The sequence below is a fragment of the Danio rerio genome, chromosome 18, assembly GCF_049306965.1.
Source record: "Danio rerio strain Tuebingen ecotype United States chromosome 18, GRCz12tu, whole genome shotgun sequence".
Classification (NCBI taxonomy): domain Eukaryota; kingdom Metazoa; phylum Chordata; class Actinopteri; order Cypriniformes; family Danionidae; genus Danio; species Danio rerio.
In genome coordinates this window covers 15,870,001-15,893,828 of record NC_133193.1, presented here as the reverse complement: position 1 = coordinate 15,893,828, position 23,828 = coordinate 15,870,001, and the positions used below count along the sequence as shown (strand labels likewise).

Here is a 23,828-nt window from a genome sequence, read left to right as displayed (position 1 = left end):
TCCCAAAACCGTAGTTGCTTTGTCACAGATACATTGTTTGAACCACATTAGTTATAACATAAAACGTTCATAATGACTCTCTAAACAACTTTAGAAAAAAAACATAAGTTTTATGCAAATGTAATTTTTACAAGCACAAGCATTTTTAAAAAATCCAATATTAGTTTTGGTAATAACATGCACACGTTTTCCTTATTAACTAAAATATATGTAAATGGCACATATAGAGCCAATGTTTTATTATTGAGAATATTCCATATTCTATTCCATAACATAAAACCACTTACCTAACACGTATTCTAATATCATATATAAATCATATAAATCGTTAATGATTGTAATTTACAGTAGACTGCTTATTAAGAAAAAATCCTACTAAATAAGAACAATAATAATTTTTTAATTGCTATTCAAAAATGTAATAATTATTTTTATTTTATTGATAAGTCTTGGCTACTTTTACAATTGACACCTTTAAACCACTGCAGAAATGTTCTAACCAACAGGCCCTTGTCATATACAGATACATAATAATAAATGACCTACTATAAATTAAAGCATTAACGTATGCTATATATTTTTGTTTTCACAAAATAATAGGTCACCAATAGCTTTCGCCATGAGCCAGGGCTGCTTTCAAAGTGGCATAAATGTTTTTAAAGTGCTCCGCGAAGGGAACGCAATTGTCAATATGAAGATCGCTAAAACTAAGAGAGATGACTTTTAAAAAGAAGTCATTTCAAGTTTAAATGTTGGAATGTTCTGAATGAATACATACAAGTTTGTGACATACTTTGCGAATGTTCATTGCAATGACGGTTTTGCAAAACAGTAAAACAACAAACTATGTTTGTAACGATGGAACTTACGATCTTAGTTGGCTAACAATGGTTATCGAAAATGCACCCCTGGTCGACTAAAGTGTATTTTGCGCCCTCTGGTGCATTTACCTAAGAAGAGGACGTGCAAGACACATTTGAGATCATCAAAAGCATACACAGTGGCAAAAACAAAAACTGCAAGCAGACATACCTCCAGTTACATTTTTTGCTGTCCCCACAAATGTAGAGCTGGGTATGTATACGCAGGAGCAAACCACTGTTGTCCATTAACTTACCAAGCTATCCTAAATTGCCTAGGTAAAATAATAACCTAGTTAAGTCTTTAAATTGCACTTTAAGCTGAATACTGGTATCTTAAAAAATAGAAAATTAGATTAAAAAAATTCAAAACATTTCTAAGGACATGCTATCCTGAAATTTCAACACAATCTTTAACATTTCTGCAAATAAGGAGCTAATTCTGGACAACAACAAAAAGTTGACAAAACCCTCATCTTGCAATCCAGTCATGTTTCTTTATGACATTCAGCAGGTTTATTAACCAACAGCACATCGTACAGCACTCTTTAAATGAACATGACTTATTCTGCATATGAATGAGTGCTGAAACTGTCCTGCGTGCTCTTTTGCTCAGGTTTGTGTGGTGTATAAATAATACATGGAAACTCACAGTGAAGTAAGCCTCAGAAAAAAAAATGCTGAAAATGCAGCCGAAAGCCTTTGATTCATTTTTAAAAACTTTGACTTTAAAGAAATACTAGGAATGGCTGCAATCACGGCTGTCTGCCACAGACACTGAGGTCTCTGATGATCAATAAAATCTCCACCTAGACTAGAAATACTGCAATGATGATGCCCGAGTGATACAGAAAAGAGGAATACTTAACTTTCCAAGTGAGTGCCTTTCAAGAATTCCATTGCGGTACATTGTGGTCAAACTGTCAGGTAAGATTAATGAGAAGTTCACCTCCCCAAAGAGGCTCCTGACATCCTGACTAAAGAGAGAAAGACCACGTCGTAGCTTTGAGCGTCATTAAGCATTTGCAACATCAAGCTATTTGTCGGTTCACACCGTAGGCAAAAAAAGCTGAAGTGACAAGTAAAAAAATTATAATATAATTATCATTCATTCATTAATTTTCCTTCGGCTTAGTCTCCTATTAATCAGAGGTCACAGCGAAACGTTTACACACACACACACACACTCATACACTAATGCCAATTTAGTTTATTCAGTTCATCTATTGAGCATGCTGGACTTTGGGGGAAACCGGAGTACCCAGAAGAATCCCACGCGAACAAGGACAAAACATGCAAACAACACACAGAAATGCCAACTGGCCCAGCCGGGACTCAAACTAGCAATCTTCTTGCTGTGAGGCTACAGTGCTACCCACTGAGCCACCAAATTATAATTTCTAATATATAATTGTCCTAATATAATTATATGAGTTATCAAAATTGATGATTCTCGAATCTGATTGACTGATAGCCGTGCAATATTCTAGAATTCATAAACATGGCTTAATTGTGACACTAGGTTTCAATTTAAATGCTACTAAATATTTTTGTGTTGCACTAATGAACTTAATTTAAACGTAACGCTACATTCCAACTAAATATTTACACCAGCCTCCCCCATGTATAATGATAGAAAAGAGACGATAGTGAGATTAGTTTATACTGAAGGAGCTCGCGATGATCTCCTTCTACTCACAGCCATAATTTCCTTCCAAATCTCACCTTTCTTTTGGTTTGTGAAAGAAGAAATTAATTTTCTTTCAAAGAGTGTTTTGTGTTTATTGCATCTATAAATTAAAACGAGAATTTCTTCATGACTGAGTCCTTCTCTCTGATGTTTTCTCTTTCACCTGTAGGATATATAAAAATTTAAGTTAAATTTTTTGATAAATTTATGTGTATTTCGAGTGCATTCACGGCTCGCAATGCAGATATGTGCGTCTGTTAATAGTGACTGGCTGTAATGTTCTATAAAAATATAATTTATCACTTAATTTTAATTATATATTTTAGTTATATATGCACGCATTAGTTGCAGAATGTTAAAGCAGTTTAATGACTTAAATGCTTTTGATTAGATATTACATCATTCAATACGACTACGCATGATTTTACGGAGCACTTACGACCTACTAACTACGGATTGCCTTAAGAACATGTGGTGCAACCGAAGTGAGAACATAGTTACAAACCACCTAGGAGTTACTACGCCTCTAGTGTGGACTTTACCTTTCTAGATAAAAAAAAAAACTTACGGTCAGATGGTGCGACCCTACCCAGGAGACTTGGAAATCAGTGTACAGTATCTGGGTGATTTATCTAGGATGATTTTTTTCAGGTTTTACACTCGAGATCACAAGAAAATGAAGTTGTTATCATGAGAAAACAAGAGAGAAAAAATATTTGAATGCATGAATTTTTAGAACTTCCACACATTTAGATCTTTTTTAAATAAAATAAAAAAGAGATAGATGTTTATATTCATTTGAAACACCAATGTTATGAATAATAAAAGTTACATTTTACTCAGACCCATACGTAAATACAATGAATCCAGCTGTCTCTTAATTTCTTTTCTTATACCATACTATATATGAGACAGGGCGGTGGCTCAGTGGTTAGCACTGTCGCCATACAGCAAGAAAGTCGCTGGTTCGAATCCCGACTGGGCCACTTGGAATTTCTGTGTGGAGTTTGCATGCTCTCTGCATATTCGTGTGGGTGTGCTCTGGTTTCCTCCCCAGTCCAAAGACATGCCCTGTAGGTGAATTGGGTAAACCAAATTGCCCATAGTATACAAGTGTGAATGTGAGTGTATGGGTGTTTCCCACTACTGGGTTGCAGCTAAAAAAAGAGCATTTGATGCGTAAAACATATGCTGGATAAGTTGGTGGTTCATTCCACTGTGGCGACCCTTGATAAATAAAGGGACTAAGCCAAAGGAAAATGAATTAATAAATACTATATATGACCTCCAACATAATACTGTATATGGGTTAATCTTGTCTCATCTGGTTAGTGAGGTCATCAAGGCTAAGATTTGTCACATGACCAGCGACTCTTTCTGTAATCTGTACTACAAACTGTACATTTGAAAAAAGCTCATGCTATGAGATTTGGCAGTACATTGTGGTTAATTCAATATCTACATAAATCTAGATCACTATAATAGCCGTCAAAGTTGACAAGATCAATACCTTTTATGAGTAAAGCAGACAGACTGACTGACAATCCAATGCCCAATTATAAACTCACTGACGTTTCAGATCAAAACTGAACTGCAGATTGAGAACTCAGACATCTGTTCAGTTCTAGCAAGTCTGCCAAGAAGCTGCTGAATGCAGTGATTCAGCTAAATGAAGTGATAAAATGTCACAAGTGAACCTCAAATATAGTACACTAATAACATCAGAGAAATGCTAATAGGAACATCCAGACAGCACAGTACAGGTTGTGCTACTCATAATTAGTTAAAAGGATTTATGTAATGAGAAATATAATTCTCCTTGATCTTTTTGAGAATAGCATGTGAACATAGTGTATCTGTAAATGAACAGTTCAACTGATAGTTGATGAAATGATGCTACAAAAAAGTCTTACTTCAAAACAGATGACAGCCCAACATTAGAAGCCCACTAACCAACAACAAAATCATTAACATATAACCACCGACATTCAATGTCTATTTAGTCATCATAAACTAAACCTGCCCGATCCAGCTCAAAGAGGGGGTAATATAAGGAAAACATGATATCACTTTATTTTGATGGTCCGATTGTTGAATTTAAGTTATATTGCATCGATGTGCCAAACTAATTTTTCAGCTAATTTAAGTTTCCAGGTTTAAAATGATTTTTGGGGCGGGATCAAAATTGGCGACGTAGCGCAAAACTGCAAGTACAAAGATGACGCATCGGTTTCTCATTATTATTCATAGCGGAGTTTTCTTATCCTATGAGAAGAGTAAGGATGTCACGATCCTCCAAATCCTCGATTCGATTACATTTTCGATTCTAAAGGCACGATTCGATTCGATTATGAATAATTAATTAATTAATGACCAATTAATTATTTGTAGCCTACCGTTTAAACTACCTGACCTGCATGGTCTTTGTTTTACCCATAAACAAATCATACAGTAAATGAATAAAGGCAGGTTACACACATAATTACCACCTGTCAATCACTTTTTCTGCGGGACTCGGGAATAAGCGTGATCTGTGTCTTTATAATGGCGTCGGTAAAAAAGAGGCACAACCAACAGGAACCAGCCAACAGTATCTGAGGTGTTCACTAAAATGACTAAGTACAAGTGAGTGAAAGATTGAAGCAGTCCTCTGACTGCCTGGACCTGCTGTCTTGAGCGGAGGGCTATGTGTGTCTGTGTGGTCACGTGATGTGCATTTTTAGAGGTAGAGAGGAAGGAGGGCTGCTCAGAAATGCTATACGCCACTGTGGATGTCAAATCGTTGTCGTTCTAAAATGCCATTTAAAAACAAAGACAGTGTAAACAGGGCCTGAGTGTGTACTTTTCGCGAGCGGATTTGCAACGGAGGCGGGCGGAGGATCGCGATGCAGGTGTTGTCTATCGGACGAACCGTACGTAATACGTACATCGCAGAGCTTGCAAAACTGTTTTTTTTTTGTCGACAACACGAACGTTGTCAACATAACTCACTGGAAATCCAAAATGCTTACACACCGGCGACTTCATTGAAAGAGGAGAGGGTTTAAGCTCTTTCGACGGGTCTCCTGCTTCTGCAGTTTAACAAGCACTTCAACAAGCCTGTTTTTTTCCCGCTTGGCAAGCCAAGCTGATGTGACATGGAGGCGTGGCAGCATCGATGATTCTATTTTTTGATTAGATAATCGAAATTGAGCAAAAATTTTTATCGATTTCGATTAAAAATCGAAATCGTGACACCCCTAGAGAAGAGCCTGCTTCTTAATAATTCATGACTGCGCATGCTTTTCGAAGGCAAGACAGACTTGCTAGTTTCAAGCAGTGAGACACGGACCCACGGCACGCAGTATTTAGCTGTTCATGAAGGGTCGTATGTGTTTGTTTCCATGATCCACGGGGTTTGTTGCATGTTTTTTACCCACGATGCAGTCAGGGACTATACAGCAAAGCTGTATGTGTCCAGCAAGCATTATTGTCAGGAGAGCAGTACGAGAATTGGAGAATGGCAGACGTTGTCCTTTATCAGTGGAGTTCGTTCACATTTAGACACATCGCCATGCTGCTGTGTTCGCCAAAATCCTTCAGGTTTCTAACAGGGCTAATGGTTAAAATAGACAGCAAGAGACCTGCTGCACTGAGTCTGCATTCAGACCTGGGGATTGAGGGAAAAGTCCTCATTTATAGGGCCTATCATACACCCGGCGCAATGTGGCGCAAGGCGCAGCGCAATAGTCTTTTATTACTTTAAGCTTGGCGCAAGGGTCATTTTGAGGCATTGCGCCACGCTGTTTAAATAGCAAATGCATTTGCGCTCAATGTGCGCACATAGGTGTTCTGGTCTAAAAAAGCAGGCGTGTTTTGGCGCGTTGCTATTTTGAGAAACTGTAAATAGTCTGTTCTTTAGACCAGATCAAAGTCAGTCTATTGTCAGGCGCAAAGTGCGCCTGGCTTACACACTACACACAAGATGCAATACGCAAACATCTTTACATATGAAAAATATATAATATATTAAGGATATATATAGGATATAATAAGGATATATATAGGATATAAATATAAATGATTAAAATATTAAAAAACATATTCATTTCTAGCCTACATGAATTTAAAAACCACTGCCTTCATACTTTCTTTATCTCGGGAGGCTTTTTCAGTTCATTCAATTTGCTTTTGTATAATGTTATTATTATTAGCAGTATTATTTATTATATTCATATTCATATTTGTTTTATTAAAAACAAGCTTAGATTTGTCCACTTGTCAGGTTTTAGACCATATGGGGCATAGCAGGTGTATTTGGAAATAACTCAGTATTTTGACCACACTTTGTTATTATTAATCATTTATTTGTTTTCTGGAAATTAGAACTGAATTTAGAAATAGTTTTGAAACAAATCTTTGTGCTTAACAAACGAAATTAATTATTTATAGGCTAATTGATGTCTGTGCGGTAAGGTTTCCCTATCCACGAGAGCAAAAGCGAAAGTGAACTTACTTTACGTCATGTAAATAGCAATGCGCTTATGGCGCGATGCAGCAGGGTCTTAAAGGGAATGGGAAATGAGACTCTAATTGGCTTATTCTCAAAACACACCTATAACTCATTAAGAAAATAAACTCAACCCTTTTAGACCATGCCCCATGGCGCAAAGCGGATTTTCCCGTCCTTAAGTTAACAAAAAAGCGTTCTGACACGCCCTGAAAGCATTTGCGCCCTGCGTTTTGCGCTCTGCGCATGGACCGTCAAAATAGAGCCCATAGTGTTTATATGAACACGATTATCTTTAGAATGATATAAATTGTGGTTGTGTGTATATGAAATTTCGAATAACAAATGTAGCAGGGCATAAAATTACTGTTTATTTCTTTGCATTTTTACTTTGTAAACTATAAAATCATGCATCTCCTCATGGTTTGTGTCTCATTTTGTGAGCTAACTGACAAAAGTTGTTCGCTCCCCTCCATCTCCCCTGCTGGCCATGCCCACTCCTGCCCTTTGCTCGCAGAGCTCCATGCCCACTATGATGCAACCTGCAGTCTTTGTGGGTCCTAACAACCCAGTATATTGATGGGGACACTGTACTGCTCAGTGAGTGCCATTTTTAGGAGGTCCTGACTCTCTGTGGCCATTAAATATTCCAGGATGTCCTTCGAAAAAGAGTAGGGGTTTAACCCTGGCCAAATTTACCGACTGGCCTCTGTCCACCATGGCCTCCTAACCATCCCCATATCATAATTGGCTTCATCACTCTGTGTGCGGACTGGTGTAAAATGGCTGCCTTTGCATCATTAAAGTGGATGCTGTAAACAAGTGGCGAGTAAGGAGATTCCCGCAAAAAATGTGTAAAGCAAATTGAGTGTCCTGAAACCGCTTTATATATGTAAGGGATTATTATTATTAATATGTGTATGAAATGGGAGACAGACAGACAGACAGACAGACAGATAGGATAGGATAAAGACTGGATAAAATAAATGACAGATAGACATTGTTGTCCTAAATGTTGAATGAAGACAATGATAAGTAAGAATAAACCCATCTGTCACAAACATGCAACACTCAACCACCATCATGTACCCAAAAACAAACAAATCACACACAAGAATCATTGACTTGGTGCTTGGACTGCAATGTAAATCGGTCGACTTGATGACAGGACTACAACTTAACTCAACCGTATATTAAAAAAGCAGCTTACTCTTTGAACAGTCAGTCAATCTTACCATCAAGTAAATCTGATGGATGGCCTGTTAAACCCTTCCCAATGTTTTCTACATCAATCATCTGTGCCAGCAAAAGACACTTGCCATCTAGATATGGCCTTCCTTGATAAATAATGGCATACCATACATCCTTCAAACCATCCTTCAGCACGATTCCTCAATGAGCACTGAGGCTAAAAGCATCTTTATAGCTGAGCTGATGGCATATCTCACAAAGCTTCCTCCCATTTAATGCTAATAAATGGCACAGATGGTTATTAAGTTTATAGAAATTGCTACTGCAACAGAGAAATTTCCAACAAGATGGTTAAGAATATGGTTTCTCTTTCAGGTCGTTACATAACAGTTTAGATAAGTTTAACATAACTCTAAACATTGGGATGCCGTTGACTAAATAATATGTCATTGACATTTATCAACAACACTGGTTTGGAGAATGCCATGGTATTATTTATTGACTCTTCCTTAGCTCTTCACAAGAACAGTACCACCATAAAACTTAAGATAACGCACAAGTGATATTAGTTATTCTGAAAGAAATGGTAAATAGTGTACTGACTACTTTAACCCAGGCTCATTCTGATTATGTACCCCTATATACATTTCTGAAAGCGTCAAATACGTCCCAGGAGCTACTTTTTTTTGTTGCAGTTTTTGTTTTTGTAAGTCCCCCAGAGGCTGCTGCGTATATTTTTTCAGATCTCAAATTTCTCTCGCGAGTGCCATACGCAGTTGATGTTCTCTTGCAAATCCACCAGAGGCTGCTGTTGACTGATTGATTGACTGACTGACCAACTGACAGATCGATTCCCCTTCCCTAAACCCAACCAATAGTATTTTAGAAAGCACAGATTGACACGCCGACTCCCTCCCCTAAACCAAACCACAATTTTAAAAAGCAATCCAGAAAAAGATTTATTTACTTGTTTATTTTATTTTTTAGCTTTTGTTTTTTGCTTTACCTGCTTTCTGGAACTGTTCTTCACAAGACTCAAACCCCATTGTCACGGTCAACTCCACTCTGCATCTCAAGTACGCTAATGTACGTGTTGAGCTACTGAACAAACTGATAAACGTGAGAAAGCTGTCCATACGGAGGTAATCTGTCAGCTGGTAAGCGTGAAAAGAAACGGCATCATACACTCTCAGAAATAAAGGTACGCAGACTGTCACTGGGGTGGTACCTTTTCAAAAGGTACAAATTTGTACCTTAAAGGTCCATATTGGTACCTCAAGGGTACATATTAGTACTTAAAAAGTACAAAAGTGTTCCTCTTCAAATTTTCATGTACTAATATATACTATTGAGGTACCAATATGGACCTTTTAAGTACAAATGTGTACCTTTTGAAAAGGTACCACCCCAGTAACAGCTCGCGTACATTTATTTTTAAGAATGTACCGCCAATTAACGTTCATTTTAAAGACGAAATGCAGCCATACATAGCTCTGGCTACATAATTCACGACCTCCAGAAATGCATATATGGTTATGTTTTCAGAATGAGTGTGTTGGACAACTTGAAGCAAATTGAGACCTGATTTTGGCACTGCTTATGTCTATCATAAAAGAACAACAAGTGATAAACAGGTTTAACCTTTATGGTAAGAACAAGCTGACGGCCCTTTAATGATTCAACCATCTGGTTAATCCAGAGAAAAGCAACACATGCAATTTGATTGGTCCATCAAAGCCTTTTTGTTTCCTCAATACCTTTTCCGATAGATGACTCAGCCTTCTGGGACTTTGAGCAGTAGAAGGGCCATTTTTAGAGAATCTGATGCAACGTGACTGAATAATTGGATTAGAGGTGCAAATTTTTGGTTTGTTGACAAAGCAATGTCCGTCAGAGTTTGGCTCTAAAAGGACTTTTTATATCTCTGACAATTTATTGCATGTTTAATAATCCTTAGCCTCATCAAGATTTGTCCCCTACCAGCTGGACCCTGCAAGCACTGGGCAGCAGGACAATTCTGTGACCTTACACAGAAAAGCTCTTCACCTGGGGGCAGCAGACTTTTAGTAAGGAGAGATGAAGACGACACAAATGGCTTTGACCTCAACGAGGTCACAATATGGCTGAGTCTCAATTCTAGCAATAAACACTCAAATTCATCATTCAGTAACTGCTGCATGTCAGAGACGGCAGATGGCAGAGGCAAATATGTGCTGTTTCGTAAAATAAAGAGAACAGAGTGACTGACTGGTCTAATGATTGAGCGTTTCAAAGAAGAGGATTACAAAATCCTTCTATGAACCCTAATAAACAATACAGGGCACAGAGATTACTGTTGTTTTTATTTGGAGCTGTACAAGAGCCACTGCATGCCTGTCCCGACCAATGCAGGGAATTATATGTGCACTTTTTCTGGAAGAGCAAATCTTGCATCTGATACAGTCAACAAAACAGCACATCTTTGGATTTGTCAAAAATGTGGTCGATCTGAGGAACCTACATTTCTCTTCTATATGTCTAATAGTCTTCAACAAGGCTTTGGAGATCAACTATGCAGGTTTATTTATTTATTTCTATTGCATGGAGTGCTAAATCTGGTATAGCAGTTAAGTCCACAGTGTGAATATGAAGCAAATAGTACTTTCATGAGCTGTAGTCAGCTTGTGGCTGACGGAAGACAAAAAAACTTCAAGGCCCTGTAACTCTTTAGACAGAGTTGTCTCCGAAAATTCACCTCTTTCACTTCGAGAGGGTTCAGTACGAGGTCAAGGAAGAACAGGTTTGTCCTAAAGAACAGTGCATGTGCATTTCTCAAAAAGCTCCAGCTGGTAAAGGGTGCTTGTTATTCCCAGAAGTCTCTCCACCATTCCCAAGTAGAGAAAGGTCTTCACAGGAGCCAGCTGTCTCTGTGTCCGGAGTAAGAACTAGTCTAGGTGGAGGAAAGGCCACCCATCCTCCATCCTGCTCTTCCTCGAGTCCTGTGGTTGCAGCTGCGGCCGCCGCACACTCCTCTTTAAAGAGCCTATCATGCTCCTGTTTCAATTCCTGATAGGATCGCGAAAACATGTGGAAGATGGAAGTGGCTGGAAAGGCCATGATTAGGATCCCACTCAGGATGCTGCTGAGCGCCACCACCTGGCCGGGGATGCTCCTGGGCACCATGTCTCCATAACCCACTGTGGTCATGGAGATGATCGCCCACCAATAAGAAGCAGGGATGCTGCTGAAATCCTGCACTCCGGTCAGCTCGCTCTCCGCCAGGTGCACCAGCGGCGAGAAGAGCGTCACGGCCACGCAGAGAAAAAGCAGCAGCAGGCCAAACTCACGAGTGCTCCGGCGCACCGTCAGTCCCAGTGTCTGCAAACCCAGAGAGTGGCGGGCCAGCCGCATCACATAGAGGATCCGAAGGGCACGTAGGATCCGTAGTACCAATCCAAGCTTGTCCAAGTAGCCCTTACCTCCAGAAGGTCGCTCATTTTCGTCATTGGGTTTCTCATCCACAACCAGAGACACGTAGTAGGGCAGAATGGCCATGGCGTCGATGATGTTCAAGGGTCCACGGAGAAACTGCAGCTTGCTGCGTGCCTGCACGAACCGTAGCAGAAACTCCAGGGAGAACCAGGCCACACACACCGTCTCAATGATAAACATATGCTGGCATTTCTGCGAGCACACACCCTGTGGAGGGAGAAAGAAGAAGAAGCTAATTTAATTCCCAATTCAATTATTTTCAATGCCACTGCTTTGCATTTCAATTCAAAATCAATGCATTTAGGTTTCACATATAAGAAATTGAAAATTAAAGTTTGTGAAACAGAGAGCAAAAGGTTTGCTGGTAATACACAATAGTGAAAGGGGAATGGATGAGATAGGGAGAGGGCAGACAGAAAAACTCAGTGTTTACTTTTAGTATTCGAGTCACACTAACCGATAAGTCAAGCTGTAACACTTAATTAGCCTGAGTCAGGGGTCAGATTGAAGCGGTGGGGGAGGAATGGCTTACAGAAAAGACAAACCAGATCACTTTGACCTTGAAATGCCTGAATTAAATACTGGATGTTTGAGAAACATACTGGAAGTGACCCAAATGAGATTTTTCCCTCATGTGACATGCCTACAGATGTGATCCTTGAAGCTATACATTTCTCTTGCAGTATGAACTGAAAGCACACATGTAGTTGCAACCCAGACTCATTTAGATTACGCACCCCTATATACATTTCCAGAGAGAGCTAAATATGCCCCAGGAGCTACATTTTTTTGCAGTGTTTGTTTTTGCGAATCCGTTGGAGGCCGCTGTGTATGCTTTTTCAGACCTCAAATTTCTCTCGCAAGTCCCATTCACACATGCTCTTCGTCTGCATCTCAAGTCCGCCGACATATTTTGTCGAGCTACAGGAGAAATGGTAACAGTCAGCTGGTAAGCAAGAAAAGGAATGGCATTAAACAACCCCGTTGCGATCGTTTTAAAGACGAAATGTAGCTCTGGCTACATAATTCACGATCTCCAAAAAATGTATATACGGTAGAGGTGTGAACCTATACTGGTTTCACGGTTCAGGTTCGGTTACGATTATCATGCCTTCGATTCGGTTCAATTCGATATCTCGGTGCATCACGGTGCATTGACGATGCTTTCCATATACAGTGTTATATTTTAGGGGGGAGGCTATAACAAGCTGTCTGTATAAACACAGACACACAACAACACACTGTCTCTCATTCAAACACATACACAAACATAGACAGCACCAAACAAACAAACAAACAAACAAACACACACACACACACACACACACACACTTAAGCCCTCGCAACAGGGAGAGCTCACGCTAAGCGGAGCAGAAAAACGGAAAAAACAAAAAAAGAAGCACTTTTCCGACGGTCTCTTACTGAGAGCTCCTCTCAGCGCGAACTCTCCCGGCTAAACACATATTGCGCGGGCTTAAACAGAGAAAGCTCGTAATGTCGAGAAGAAAAAAAGAAAGACAGCTGAGAAACATAACCAGCTTTGTCTTTTTGTAGGAAACACACTTTAGATCTTTTTAGGGCAAGAGGTTTTTGAGTTATTGCCGTCTATAACTGAATGTGTGTCAGGAATATCGAAAACAAAACCAACTGAACCGCGCTCATTTCTGGCGCCCCCCTGGATATACAGCGTCCTTAGCATTTGCCTATGGTGCCTATGCCACGGGCCGGCCGTGAATTGGCTGAGTGTTGTAAATACTCGCGCTCACCTCCCTCGCAACAGAGCGCATAGGAGACGAATGACGTCAGTACATAATAACCGGTTATGATTATTACTGAACCGATACCGAATTGTCCGCGTCTGCATCGCGTTGCACCGAAGAAACAATTAATTTTGACACCCCTAATATACGGCTACTTTCTCAGAATGAGCCTGTGTTGTGTAGTTAACATAGGAATATCATCACATGGTTTTTGTCATGTTGTTATCATTCAGTAAGTGTCTTGCTGAAATCTTTAAAACCAGAGGAGGAGCGAGCAGAATCAGCAGAAAGATGCTGAGATAGCAGATTTAATTAATATTTGGTAAAATGCATTAGTTCAAGCAAAACCCAAGGGAATGTATCACAGTCATGGCATGTTAGCAAATTAGCTGTGCAATGTGCAGTTCCTGGAAGACACTTGAAGATGTAATGGTTTTGTTGATGATGTGTGTGCTTATCCTGGTAAAACTTGTTTTGTTTCTGTACATGCTCACTCACAGGTACTTTAGGGTCAGTTGCTTGCTCACACTAATGCAGATGTGTACAGTGGGCAAATTATACTGTACATTGACCATAAGGGGGGGCAAATCTTCGTCTGCATCTCAAGTCCGCCGACATATTTTGTCGAGCTACAGGAGAAATGGTAACAGTCAGCTGGTAAGCAAGAAAAGGAATGGCATTAAACAACCCCGTTGCGATCGTTTTAAAGACGAAATGTAGCTCTGGCTACATAATTCACGATCTCCAAAAAATGTATATACGGTAGAGGTGTGAACCTATACTGGTTTCACGGTTCAGGTTCGGTTACGATTATCATGCCTTCGATTCGGTTCAATTCGATATCTCGGTGCATCACGGTGCATTGACGATGCTTTCCATATACAGTGTTATATTTTAGGGGGGAGGCTATAACAAGCTGTCTGTATAAACACAGACACACAACAACACACTGTCTCTCATTCAAACACATACACAAACATAGACAGCACCAAACAAACAAACAAACAAACAAACACACACACACACACACACACACACTTAAGCCCTCGCAACAGGGAGAGCTCACGCTAAGCGGAGCAGAAAAACGGAAAAAACAAAAAAAGAAGCACTTTTCCGACGGTCTCTTACTGAGAGCTCCTCTCAGCGCGAACTCTCCCGGCTAAACACATATTGCGCGGGCTTAAACAGAGAAAGCTCGTAATGTCGAGAAGAAAAAAAGAAAGACAGCTGAGAAACATAACCAGCTTTGTCTTTTTGTAGGAAACACACTTTAGATCTTTTTAGGGCAAGAGGTTTTTGAGTTATTGCCGTCTATAACTGAATGTGTGTCAGGAATATCGAAAACAAAACCAACTGAACCGCGCTCATTTCTGGCGCCCCCCTGGATATACAGCGTCCTTAGCATTTGCCTATGGTGCCTATGCCACGGGCCGGCCGTGAATTGGCTGAGTGTTGTAAATACTCGCGCTCACCTCCCTCGCAACAGAGCGCATAGGAGACGAATGACGTCAGTACATAATAACCGGTTATGATTATTACTGAACCGATACCGAATTGTCCGCGTCTGCATCGCGTTGCACCGAAGAAACAATTAATTTTGACACCCCTAATATACGGCTACTTTCTCAGAATGAGCCTGTGTTGTGTAGTTAACATAGGAATATCATCACATGGTTTTTGTCATGTTGTTATCATTCAGTAAGTGTCTTGCTGAAATCTTTAAAACCAGAGGAGGAGCGAGCAGAATCAGCAGAAAGATGCTGAGATAGCAGATTTAATTAATATTTGGTAAAATGCATTAGTTCAAGCAAAACCCAAGGGAATGTATCACAGTCATGGCATGTTAGCAAATTAGCTGTGCAATGTGCAGTTCCTGGAAGACACTTGAAGATGTAATGGTTTTGTTGATGATGTGTGTGCTTATCCTGGTAAAACTTGTTTTGTTTCTGTACATGCTCACTCACAGGTACTTTAGGGTCAGTTGCTTGCTCACACTAATGCAGATGTGTACAGTGGGCAAATTATACTGTACATTGACCATAAGGGGGGGCAAATTTTTTGGTAACATTTGTTTGTGTAATATATCCTTCAGTCATTTATGTTTTTATTTAAATTACATCTAATTTGTTAATAAAACATATTTAAGGCTTCAGTGCTTTTGAGGAATATTTTGTGTTTTCTGACCTCCAGTATCCTCTGATTAGCTATTTCATAGTTTACTGTAGGTCAAACTATACAAACTATGCAATCTAATTTGACATGACGTTCAGGCTATATGTAGAAACAAACAATTGTTTAAAGAGGAAACAGTCTTGTGAACACTTATCGTGTCTATCAGTGCTCTAGATCTGCAGTTTTAAACTGTTGAAATAATTTTCTTTTGCACATAGACTGATTAGCAAGATTACGCATTCACAATGGTATAAACCATAATAGGGGTGGTCAAATTTATATTTAAATTATCGGTAACACTTTATTTTGATGGTCCATTTGAGTATTAGACTGTCTGCTTAAAATCTGTTGATAATGCTCCTTCAAAAGACATTTAACTGACTAAGAAACTTTGCAAGTACGTCAACTTATACTAACCCTAACCTCAACCCCAACCCTAACCCCAACTTGATAGTCTACTTATAGTCTAATGAAATTTAGTTGCAAAGTAACATAAATTCAACAAACGGACCATAAAAAAAGTGTGATCATTATCTACTATTTTAATTATTAACATTAATAGTTAAAATAGAAATCAGAGCAAACTATTTCTCAGTATTAAAGGGCCGATAACTAGCTTATTATTTTTTTATTAATTTTATTATTTTAAAAGGTAAGCGATTCAAAACAGTTTAAACAATATTTAACAGCTAAAACAGTGAATTAATCATAATACACACATATTTAGTCAATTTAAATAATTAGAACAAACAATAATAATAATAATACAAAAATGGTATAATAACCCATTCTCTATTCATATATTCTATATTACAATTGTATTATATTTATTTATTACAAAAATAAAAATAAAGCATGATTTTCATTTCATCAGTAATCTTACTGTTAAAAACAAAATAAAACGGAGGGAGAGTGTGAGAAACAAATTTAATTCTCCATCAATCTATTTTTTAATAAAAATGCTTTGCATTTAAATTGAAAATCAATGGCTTTAGGCTTGGCATAAATAAAAAAATAAATTAGAAAACTTTAATGTGAATGGGACATTTAAAATAAAATATCACTGTCTGAGTTCTCTCCATTCGGTCTGATTTATTTTTAGTTTAGTGACAGCACTTGTCTTATCTCTGCGAGGACATGTGGTTTTGAGTTTGTTAAAGCTGCCACTTTGTTATCTTTGAACTTTACTTGTGAGTGTGTAGTTTTTGGGCAAGATTGAGCTGTACTCTCATATAAAACTAACTGTTGTGTCTTTAATTAGCCACTTTTACACAACAATTACAGTAAATTACTAGAAAAGTAACAGATGGAGTTTACCAGCAAATACACAAATGCTTTCTTTTCCCCTGGTAGGATCACACTCACATATCCATGCCCAAATACAGGTAAACATTGTGATATCAATCATCTATTTAAAGGGCTCATTAATAACCCAGTTTACAAAATATCTTAGCTGTCTCCAGAATGTGTCTGTAAAGTTTCAGCTCAAAATACCTATCAGATTGTTTATTATATCTGTGAATACAATAATTTTGGAGTAAAATTTCATTGTAGCTGTTTTGCTACCTGTGCCTTTAAATGCAAATTGAGCTGGTTTTCCCTGCCCACTGTTGCCACTTGTGTCTCTTTTTCTACAGTCAGCAGTCAGTGACATAAACAGCAATGGAGCAGATATTCAAAGTTTAAAAATAGCAAGTAAGGTTATTTGATGTATTTGTTGTGGAGTTTAGTCAAGCCTTTCTGCTATGAGTCACATACAAATGCCATTACAAAGTACGAAGTACACACACTAGGGTTGTAACAATATACCGGTATGTCTACCACGATTTGAACGTGCACGATTATCATAACATGAACAATTGCATATCAACGGTTTTAACCCTTAAAGACTGAGACAGCCGCCCGCGGCTAAAAATAAGTATTGCTCTTAAATGTTTAATAACTTTTGATCCGCTGATCCGATTCATACAATTCAATGATTGGCATAAAGAAGAGAATCTCAGCTTTCCAGTGCTGTATCACATAACAATTTGATTTGATTTGATTTGACAAAGAAACACTCGTCACTGTGTCTCCGGACAAACCAGACATGATATATTGATGCATTGTCCCTCCTCCATGCCCAGATTGGTTCAAACTCGCTATATCACAACCAATAAGCATAGGTTTCGCTTTTGTTTGTGGAGCAACAATGAGCTTTTTGAACAACACAGAATAAGAGATTAAGAGGCATAGAATTAGAGGCATACATTCAAAACGCAAAAAAAAAGTTTTGCATGAGATAATTCTCATACTAAGTACTTTTGCATGCACAGCAGCACAGAAACATGACAAAACAGTGACACAGCAAAGACGAACTGAGGATTTGCACCATGTTTATTTGGACTTTATTTGGACTTTGACACATTATTTATTATTTTATTATTTTTTTATTTGTTCATTGTAAGTGGTGTTGTTTATAGTAACTGAAAATATATTATTTGGAAAAAGTCAAATTTGCTTCACTGTTCTATTATTTTGTAACATTTGTAACATACCGTATACCGCGAAACCGTCAAACCGTGGTATTGTTTTAGACGATTATCATACCGTAAAAAATTCATACCGTTACAACCCTAACACACACATGTTTAACTTTGCATTGTTTTTGCATGTCTAGTTGAGGTAAATATGGCAAGATACAAGTTAATACACTGCTATATCCCCTTTGCTACTGTACAAAATAAACCAGACTTAATGTCTACAAACCGAGAATCCTGTTGTATGTTTGATGCATCCTCTGATGCAGCAGTGGTCATTCTTATAAATTACATATCGATTTGACAGTCTTTTCTTTAAAACAAACATACACCGATTTAAAAATATTTTAAACTTGTAAAACTCATTCTTGAGGTGTGGCTGACCACAGAGAGTTGGAACAGATCTTTTAATCCCAGTTTATTTGCAAATCCTGTTTCGGAACATGTTTATATGCAATCATACGGAGATACAGAGATGTTAATATGCTCCTATCAATCAATTCAGTGGGTGGGGAAAACCACACTCCAACACCCTGTTGCAGTGGGCCTCAAAATCACTATTTTAACATTTGGAAACTTTGAAAAAGAAACGTGTTGTGTTTTTATCACTTCAATATGAATGTGGACACTATACATACAAACAGTTTTGTTCAAAACAGCTTCCAAAAGTAGATTTTCCATCATAGGCACTCTTTAAATGAGAGACTGTCAATTCACCATCAATTCAACTACTAATAGAGCAAATGCTACACTGCAAACCCTGCGCTATACATATCCTGCCTTCCTATAATGGCCTCTTTCTTTCATGTTTCAAAAACCTTTCACATACCGTTCATGCTTTTGCTTGTCAGAGAAGTCTGAAAAGCCTTTGTAAATTCTCATTCTCAATCAAGAGCAACAAACTCACAGTGTGAATGAACATATTATCAAAGTGCAGCAGCTCTGAGGTGATTCATTTGAGCAAATTCAGCTATTTTAAATGCTCTGCACACCATTTGTCCTCCACTGTCCAGTACGTACTCAGCCTTCGTTTTCTCTCTCTCTTTCTGTCACTCTCCCCAGTTCTCAGTCATTCTCATTCCCTCCTTCCACTCCGACACCTTCCTCTCATCTCATTTCTGGCTTTTACTCCCCGTCTCTCTGCAGTGGGGATGAAGTGGTTGCTGCTGCAGCTGCAGGCATTATGCATGTTAAAGAAGGATAACAATTTGCAACTCGTCAGGCTGATTGTCAATTTCTCAGCGCTAATGCACTTAGGGTGACCTTATCTCTGTGAATCCACTAGAAATGTCAATGGCATTCCCCCTCCTCTTTGCCCAAAACCAATCAACCACAGCTCTAGCATCTATACAAACTGTATACGTACATTTAGAAATCACCTACAGAGCTGAAGAGCACATTATAATGAAGATTTAGAGATTAGCATACATAGCAGCAGGGATGCATTTCAGCATTTATTACAAGCTTTTAGCCAAAGCCATAATGTTTCTACTTCAAATGATTATGATTGGTTGCATATATTAATATTAAAAAAGACACAAAAAGAAAAATAGAAATATCACCTTTCATAAACTCATAAACTACATTATCTGTTTATGGTTTTTATAAATATGCTGGTTTTTAGACAAACAAATAGAAAAGACTGACTGCTCACTCTAAACTCATACTGTGTGTGTATTTCAGTTAATGTCACATGCTTCAAGCTCACCTGCACCATTCATTTACAGCAAAATACACACTTAATGATGAACTTAAAAGTCCAGTGAAATTGAAATAACGTTTTTAAATGTTATATATATCAGTGTTTTAGTCTTCAAGGACATCTATAAGCTATTGTGGTACAAAACAATGACAGAATTTGCGTTTGGAAGATATAGAAGTGATATAAACATGTTAGGCTTGTAGTTTGTCACTTCCGCCTGAATAGAGTGGAGGAACTATGACATCAGCTTGTAGGCAAATCGGCTGCTAGCATAAAATATGCATAGGATTTTTGAAGATTGCAAATAATAAACTCATTACACTTACAAGTTTTGTCCAACTGGATAATGTCCATACAAAAATACAACTTTTAACTCTTTCGGATCTTAAATGAAAACACAAGAATGGAAAAGCTAACAATAGGCTAAAACGGACTACAGTGCCTTCAGGGCGCTGGCCTGTGACGTCAGCACAACCCTGCTAATGACAACTTTTCAAGCTTATTTTTAGAAATATGGTCCATGACAATGATTTACTCTCTCTGTTAATTATATCATAACCCAAGCTATATATTATAAACAAATACAAATATGCAAAAAGCTCTATAGACCTATGTGCCTTCTGGATAGTTTATTCAAATGTGGGGAATACATTTGTTTTGCTTTTACGTGTTTTTAAACAACTACTGTATAATTTATAAAAATGCCTACATATCATCATAAGACATTTAAATAAGTGTATTGCGTGTGCATACAGCCAGCTTACCTTGATGAAGCGTGAGGGACAGGTTTATCAAATGCTTGCAAATTCCATCATGGATAGAGAACAACATTCAATACTCTTTTTTTGTCACGAATTACAGCAGAAAACAGCCCATTCAGACAAATTTGCAATCAATTTTAAGGAGTGTAATTGTTGCAGTTATGATAGAGTTTAATGTGTTCAGATGAAGAAAAAAATCAATTGATCACATTAAAATGACAGTTAATATGTGTCACGATTACCAGTGATCGTACTTCATTGACATAGACATCTCAAACACAAACACTTATGTTCTACAAATCTGCTATTCATGGACTACATTTTCATACATGCACTCCGCTCACACACAGACATGCTTCCTCATTCTGACTGATTACACTCACACCACCTGAGGATTGTCAAAGACTGATTACACACACTACTTAAGCAGCACACACACTCATTCCCATCCAACCAAAATTGGGATGCAACTGATGTGTTTGATGTTGTAGAATAAACGTAAAAGTATCTTGAGTTTATATTAGCCATGAACATTAAGCAATCTAACCGAAATGCCATTAAAAAAAACATTGACCACTCATCGACACTTCCAGGTTTTTGCATACAAATTGACGTCATAGTTACTCCACTCTATGGATCAACAGTTATATTCAAGTCACATCATACTTCAGCTTCTCATTAAATCTTGACCAAACAGACCCCCCCCCCATCCCCCCTCCTTCCTTCAAGATGTTTCTCATTTGCTTTTCATTTGATGTGATTCAGCTCAACAACTCTCAACAAAACGCTGTTGGATGTTTTTGAAAAAGGGGAGGAGCTACTTTACGTCCAACCCTCTCTTCGTTTTTCAGATTATAAGTCAAACATCGAGTAAAAAATGATCATTTCAAAGCACTTCACGAGACCTTTAAAAGTGTCAGTGTATATATGTGAACTTGGTCTTAGGTTTTTTAGTTATACAGGGTGGGCCATTTATGTGGATACACCTTAATAAAATGGGAATGGTTGGTGATATTAACGTCCTGCTTGTGGCACATTAGTATATGTGATGGATCCAACTTTTTTCAATAGCAATTCACTGATAGCAACACCGCAGAAGAAATGCCAGCACAGGCTTCCAGTATACGTTGTTTCAGGTGCTGCACATCTTGTATCTTCACAGAATAGACAACAAAGATAGTGGGGCCATTCTTCATCGATGGAAACCTCAAGGCCATTGGATAATTGAAATTGCTACATAATGATGCGTTTCCCTCTTTTTGCACTGAAGCTGGCTTGTAGTTTTTCCAGCAACATGGTGCACCACCACATCATGGGTGTCAGGTCCAAGCATTCCTTGATGAACAGTATCCTGAAAGGTGGATTGGTCGTCGTGGGCCAGTTGAATGGCCCCCAAGGTCTCCCGATCTGACCCCCTTAGACTTTTATCATTGGGGTCATCTGAAGGCAATTGTCTATGGTGTGAAGATACAAGATGTGCAGCACCTGAAACTACGGATACTGAAAGCCTGTGCTGGCATTTCTCAGTTGCTATTGGTGTGTGAAGAGTGGGAGAAGAGGGTTGCGTTAACAATCCAACACAATGGGCAGCACATTGAACACATTTTATTAGTGGTCAGAAACGTGTAAATAACTCATGAAAGAATAAAGTTACGTTAAAACCAAGCACACCATTGATTTTCTTGTGAAATTCCCAATAAGTTTAATGTGTCAAATGACCCTCTTCCTATTGAAAAAACAAAAGTTGGATCCAAGATGGCCGACTTCAAATTGGCCAACATGGTCACCACCCATCTTGAAAAATTTGCCAACTCACATATACTAATGTGCCACAAACAGGACGTTAATATCACCAACCATTCCCATTTTATTAAGGTGTATCCATATAAAAGGCCCACCCTGTATTCATAACAACTACAGGACTTTTAATCATTATAATATACAGTATCATTTAAAGCGACATGCTTGAGCTTCATTTTAGTTTTTGATGGTAAACATAATTTGTGTATTAGTTTTAGTTTATTAATCAATATTTAAATGTGAATAAAAACCAATTTGTATCTCATCATCATAAGCAATCATGTTTCTTAAAGGGTCAAGAAACTCTGTGCCAGAGTGTGTCTTATTACGTCTTACAATGTGATGCATTAATGCATGAGTAAGGCTTGGTTCAAACCAATCAGCGCGCTCTATTGTGCAACTTCATTAATATTCATTAGTCACAGTGTTTAGACGGCAGAGACGCCACATTGTGTTGGCAAAACAAGCGTGAAGTGTTGCTTTTATAGTTTGCTGCCGTTAAGTTTTGTTTTCATTTTCTCTCTGTGAGAGCTCATCTGGAGTCACGTGTGGATTAACAGTGTACGCGACGCGCGACAACAATAACTTACGCGTCTAAGGAGGATTATTGTTTACCTGAGAGCTGTTCTCATCTGCAAACGCAGAGATCCGGATTCGCTTGTAGTCTTCTCTTAATAAAGACGCGGCTCTAGTTGCTGGTGATTGTCCTGTCTCTACAGATTTGGTAAGTTAGCGACCAGTGCTCTTTGTTTATTCAGTTTGTTTGTATCAAACTAAGTTAACTATTGCACCGAGAGTAAACATGTTAGCACCACAACCTAACTTTAACCTCGTGTGGGGTTTTTACTACATTTTGTGACCGGAATAACACACGTGGCTTTCTGACACTACCTGCCGTGTGCATCTAAGTTTCCGGGAAATGCAGAGGTTTTTTTTCTCTTATTCGCTGTGCGGTATCAAACATTGCATGAAAAATACACGCTTAGAGCAGATCCTCGAATCAAATATCTCGTTTGTCGCGAGGGGCATGAATGAATTCCCTGAATGAAAGAGCCAAACTGCAGTTAAAGTCCAACATTTAATAATTTGGCAAATAATTCGACTACAGATGCCCATGTAGGTTAAACACCATCACTTTCTCCTGTGTGTGTGTAGTTTGACTCTGAAACTCGCACGTGCCCAAATAGACATTCCCACACCATCCCACTTTAGTTCCTCCGACACTCCCCCCTAAACAGAGCTGGACACGCCCACTTTTCTGACTTTTTCCAAAGTAGAGGTGTGAAAACACCCTGCTGAAACGAGGGGGTTTCACAGCCCTTTAAGCTACTTTAGTTTAAATCACTCAATTCATATACATTTTATATCTTTAATAATGCTTTGAAGAAGATTTAGTTGTAGAGACTTTAAATG

General features: G+C 38.4%; 1 protein-coding gene across 1 annotated transcript in view; it reads right to left on the bottom strand.

Annotated features, from left to right (window-relative positions):
- Positions 1-10,553: 10,553 nt before the first annotated feature.
- Positions 10,554-23,828, bottom strand: part of kcng4a (potassium voltage-gated channel, subfamily G, member 4a) — a 52,893-nt gene continuing 39,618 nt past the window's right edge. The window contains exon 3 of the mRNA NM_001110029.1: positions 10,554-11,908. Within this exon, the coding sequence (NP_001103499.1) occupies positions 11,042-11,908 (867 nt within the window). The 3' untranslated portion in view covers positions 10,554-11,041. The remainder of the gene's footprint in view (positions 11,909-23,828) is intronic.